Consider the following 5379-nt stretch of genomic DNA (forward strand, 5'->3'; position numbering starts at 1 on the left):
TAAACGCATGAATTCCACTATGGGATGATGTAACGTCTGCTTTACCAAAGATAAATCACTGTGGATCGACCAGATCCACAGTGGTCTAATTTTGAAATGAAATAACTTATCTTTCATAAATTTCATCCAAAAAAAATCACCAAATGCCTGCTCCGAGCTCCTTGAAAAAGAAATCGAACGTCTTTTGAAGTCTTCAAACAACGATGACGAGCAGCAGGACTATGACCAGTTGGTCTTTGACGGCCTCTTCAATGAGCTCCCACCACCGCCACCCCTTCCTCATACTCGTATACGTATAGATGGAGACCGTGTTGCTCGCGGTCAGCAACTTTACAATGACTACTTCGCACCAAATGCCAGATACGAATCGAAATTCGAACGTCGATTTTGAATGAGTTTTAAAATTCAAACTTTGAAGTTCAGGTGTTGAAGTTTGAGGATGAGGTTTGAAGGAATGAATTGTGATGTTTTGTAGTTTGGGGTTTTGAAAACTACAGTTGTTGACCGATTATCCTACGATAAATCAAGTCGTAGCTGTTCGTAGATTTAAACATGGGGAAAGCAAGATTTGATGCAGTCGTAGGGACTGCAAGTCTAAAACAGGTCCATAGTGGACCTGTCTAGATTTTAGCACTAAACTTACGATAAATCACCGAGTTACCGCACCCATAGTGGGTGCTCTAAATGCAGTTGTTGCTGTGTTTGAATTCAGTTAAAAACTGAAATTTGAACCTTTTCATTTTTTCTCAATGTCCAACTTTTAATGAAATAGCTGTACCTTTTTCTTCTTCTTCTGGGTGGTTTCAAATAAATCGGATTTTGCAAGACTTCCTACTCCTAAAGGAAATGTGATTGTAATGATAAGTAATACCAGCTCCAATTGCTAAGTGCCTGAGTGTGTGTGAGGATAAAAAATTCAAGATGAATGTTCCGAGGCCTGGTTCTGAGGCTGGCATCACTGCAAGCAGCCCACCTCCCCAAGACCTTTTACTTTTGAAAATTGACTCGATACTCAGGTACAGAATCAGAGAAATCCAAAATATTGCATCTACTGATGATGCCAAAACAATGATGATTGACGTGAAGTACAATTTAACAAAAGAAATCTATGATTGCATGCTATCAACTTCCTCTGGTTCATCACGATCATCCAATGAATTACCAGGTAGCCAAAATGCCAACTCGTTACCAGCAGTTGCCAACATACCCAATCGAGGATTAAAAGAAACACATCTGGCTGGATTCTTACCCAAATGTCCTTCATAAGTTTTCAATGGTTGCCATGTTGTATGAGGTCCTTGCGGTGATCTTGTGGCGTGAATTGGATCATCTTTTGGAGGTTGAACATCCCATACAACGATCTTACCGTCAGCGCTACCTGAGAATACGTATCGACTATCCGGTGTCCAACTTGTTTCTTGTGAAGAAGCTATCGGACCCTTTGCTTCCATCTCATTCATTGTAGCTTCTAGCCCTTGGTGACCTTGGTGAGCGTAGCAGAGGCATCGAGATGATTTGACGCAACACAGGTCAGACACGGCCCTTGACAGTATGGATACCAATGAGCTGTAGAAAACTCGCACCTTCAAGACGTGCTAGAATGTCACCGGTGAATGCATCCAACAGATAATGTATATCACCCGCTGTGCCAACCAATAACTTAGACCCATCATTGGAAAATTTTAGGGAAGTGAAAGGAGGTGGTTGAGCGGGTGGGTACATCTGTCTCGAAAGGGTAGGGTCTTGGATATGTCTTGCTACAAACGGCTCCTGTAGGAGCATGGATCAATATGACCATGGATCAGTATGACCAATCGTTGATTGAGGTAGGTTGAGACTAACAGAATCGAATTGCCGCAGATCGTATAGTAAGATGGTTTGCTTCATGTTCAATGCAACAGCAAATACCAATCCAGAAGGATCAAATGCTACACACGGTTGGCCAGCTATATTGAGTACACCCTGTATATCGGTAGATGAAGGTAAGCGTGATATCCTTTGACCCGGTTTTGCACTTGATAAACGAGGACTAACCTGACAAGAAGGTGATCTCAAATCCCATAACCTAACAGTATCATCGAAGGAACCAGATAAAACGGTATCGTCACGTGGCGACATCTCAAGTGATACTACTCTACCGGGTCAAAACACATCAAAAAAGGCACTGAACAAGATTCAGGATTCATCTACTCACCTGCGCTTGTGTCCCTTTAGGTATCTGATGTAAGTATTATCATGTAAAGAAAGGTATCGCACTGTGTCTGGAAAATACCCGCATACATTTCAGTCATCAATCTCAACATGATGGATTGATGATCTTTGATTTACCATCTTCCTTGGTAGACGCGTGAATGACAGCTGAAGATTTATGAGTAAATCGCGCCAGACAACAACCGTATTTCTTAGAAAAGGCTTGTTTCAAATGTCTAAGATGAAGTTCAAACAAAAATGAGATTAGAAAAAAAATGTCAAGAATTTCAAGATGATTGAATCAACACTTACTTTCCATTCCTAGCACCAAAGAGTTGAAGAGTTTCATCTTCACCAGTCGTGATCAAATGTTCACCTTTATCATCAAAAGATAAAGAAGTAAATGGACGACATCCCGTATTATGACCACGAAAGACTTTTGATATTTTCAAATTACACTAAAATCGTAAAAGAAACACAGTTTGATATCTTTGGCTATGTAGCTCTGTACTGATAAAAAAATCGTGAGTGAGGAAGAGTGTAGTTACCATCACTTCGGGTGTCAAAAGGACTTTGGTGGGATTACTTGAGTTCAAAGACATGGCACTTGAAGAGGTAGACGCGTTCATTGAAGTTGATAGTTTGTGAGGTGAGTGTTTGTTCAATGGTATCGATCGATGGAATCCGATGGGTTTTGTGAGTGTTTCTTCACCTGATCATCGAAAAGAAGATACAATCGGGTCCGGATAATGGTTTAGTTGGAAGAGACTCGGGGCGTGTTGAGAGGATCTGGTGAATGTGGAAAACACAAAGGAAAGGGATGGATTCAAGAAAGAAAGAAAGAAAGAAAGAACGATGAGGGTTGAATTGAAAAGATTAAACTCATTACATCCATCAATCGATCAACTTGCTTCATTACTTCAATCTCCTTATCCACCTTCTTCTATCTATCTTCATTCACCTTCAAATCATTCACTCACTTCTCAACTCATCAAAGAACTTCTTCATCAACATTCATCTTCTCATCTAGAACTTCATCTTCCATCATACGCCTACATCAATTTATCTGAAATTCAAAACACTCGATCACTTTACGATCGAATCCTAAATCAACTTTCAGGATGGAATTCTGAGTGGTCGGATGCTGGTAGTACTACTTGGAATGGTCGATCTTATGGACTTCAATGCCATCCTATTCAATCAGCTATCTCACCTCAAATCAACGACATTCTTCAAAATTCAGTTACACCATCAACACATTGTCTAGCTTGGAATTCTGACGCGCCTCCACTTGAAAAGGGCCGAGGGGTGTTATCTGGAAAAACAAATGATTCATTTGACGCGTTTTGTGATGGACTTCGTACCTTATCTAATCTCAAGTATGAAGATGTATCAGGAGAAGAGAAATCATTCCCTAGAAGCCCAAAGTTTATTATCATTGATCAAGCTGCTAGAATGAGAAATTGGAAAGAGCCAAGCTTGATCTCTGCATTTAGTCGTTTACCTGAACTTGTTAGCACACTTATTGGTTCTAGAACTTTGGCCTCTTCTTTATCAATCACACTCATTTATTCACGTGAAATCTTGATGTAGAGTCGATCACCGGTTCACACAATCTTCCTCTCTCACTTGCCTTGGACAAAAGTCAGACCTCGGTATGGAGCACTTGAACCTACAGTGATTCTGATTCCGAAGCTCTCAGAACAAGGTACGTAAGAATCCCTTTTCTTAAATTAAGACCTAGGATAAGCATGCTCATATGCTCTCCTGTTTCTGTAGACTTGATCAAAATCTTGGTTGATGAAGGACCGCCTGAGACAGGTGATCAGACTAGTGACGGTATCGGCGAATCATCGGATCAAACAAGGGACATCACTCCAGCCTTCGAACCATTTGTTTCTTTTATCGTATCAGCCTTTCAAGCGCAGACTTCATCAGATCTATTCGAACTTTCCTGTCTGATCTCCCGTCTTTGGTTTCCTTGGAGTCAAAGAGTAAGAGATGGAGAATGTTGAGTTTGCCTTTGATACTTGGTTTCCTTCGCTTAACGTTACGATCATTGACTCGAGGCTGTGTTCTCATCCCTTGGCAGTCTCACCACACGACACTGCCAAACTAATCTTGTTGAACCGATCAATGATTGAGGTTGAGCAACAACAATTCGGTCGTGCGATTTGGCACGTTCCTGCATTCTTGAATGGTGATCTAGGTATTAAAGAATTAGCATTACCCGCATCCTCAGTACAACCTACCCCATCAAAAGGATCCACAACTATTGATTTGGGCGTGGGTTCATCAAAAGACTTGACAGTACGACCTCCTAATATTTTAGACTCTCCATCAAAGGGAACAAGTAAAAAGTATCCACCTATCTCACCATTTGTAACCCCATCCAAACCTCGCCATTTTCTCGATATATTTTCACCAGCCTCATTGTCAAATCAATCTCCTTCAAAAATCAATGCTTCGCCTTCTAAACCTTATAATCCACAATTCGGACCACCTCTTACTGCACGTCAACAACCTCAAGATACACTTTCGTTATCGTTACCTATCATATCTCGTTATCTGCTCATTGCTAGTTTTATCACAAGTTATAATCCTGCCAAGAGCGATGCTCGACTTTTTGTGACGTTTGACGAAGTGGGTACTAATCGAGGTAGAAGAGCTAGACAAGTCAAACCAAAGATTGGTGAGGCAGTCAAAGTGCGTATCAGAAATTACAAGCCTGTTGAAGATGGATATTACTTATCTTACCCATATGATTGTTCCGTTTATAAAGGTACGAGAACGTCAACAACTTTTGGGACCAAAGTCATTCCCATTAAGCCGTTTAATGGCCATCTTTAATGCAATAACCCACCAAGAAGGACTGAATTTCTCACAAGTAGATGTCCTACAACAGGTCACTTGAAATTTCTCTTTCTTAATCTTATCTTCAACACGTTTTATAAGCCTCAACTCATCTAATCGTCTCATTTCATTTGAATGAACTTATAGGTTAGTTCTTTAATTCAATCACGTTTATTAAACAAATCCAATAAATCCAATAATAAAAGTGGATATTCAAATTCAGAAAGATTTGAAATGATCAAATTGGTTTGTGGAATCGGAGAACCAATTGCTCAACAACTTTCATTAAGTGTAGGGTTTGAATTAAGGTCTAGATTATGGGAAGTGGAAGATTGA

At 40.3% G+C, this 5379-nt stretch overlaps 2 protein-coding genes across 2 annotated transcripts; one reads left to right on the forward strand and one right to left on the reverse strand.

The window, feature by feature from the left end:
- Positions 1–1026: 1026 nt before the first annotated feature.
- Positions 1027–2856, reverse strand: MELLADRAFT_49323 (uncharacterized protein; the record flags this gene model as incomplete). Its single annotated transcript, XM_007412732.1, has 8 exons — positions 1027–1483; positions 1584–1770; positions 1843–1962; positions 2035–2134; positions 2195–2261; positions 2329–2426; positions 2503–2648; positions 2739–2856. The coding sequence occupies 8 exons, from the start codon at positions 2817–2819 to the stop codon at positions 1107–1109; spliced, it is 1176 nt and encodes a 391-aa protein (XP_007412794.1).
- Positions 2857–3045: 189 nt separating this feature from the next.
- Positions 3046–5379, forward strand: MELLADRAFT_89744 (uncharacterized protein; the record flags this gene model as incomplete). The annotated part of the gene is made up of 6 exons (XM_007412660.1): positions 3046–3702; positions 3784–3898; positions 3970–4200; positions 4283–4896; positions 4973–5095; positions 5191–5379. The coding sequence occupies 6 exons, from the start codon at positions 3046–3048 to the stop codon at positions 5377–5379; spliced, it is 1929 nt and encodes a 642-aa protein (XP_007412722.1).

The sequence above is a fragment of the Melampsora larici-populina genome (genome assembly GCF_000204055.1).
Source record: "Melampsora larici-populina 98AG31 unplaced genomic scaffold MELLAscaffold_32, whole genome shotgun sequence".
NCBI classification, from domain to species: domain Eukaryota; kingdom Fungi; phylum Basidiomycota; class Pucciniomycetes; order Pucciniales; family Melampsoraceae; genus Melampsora; species Melampsora laricis-populina.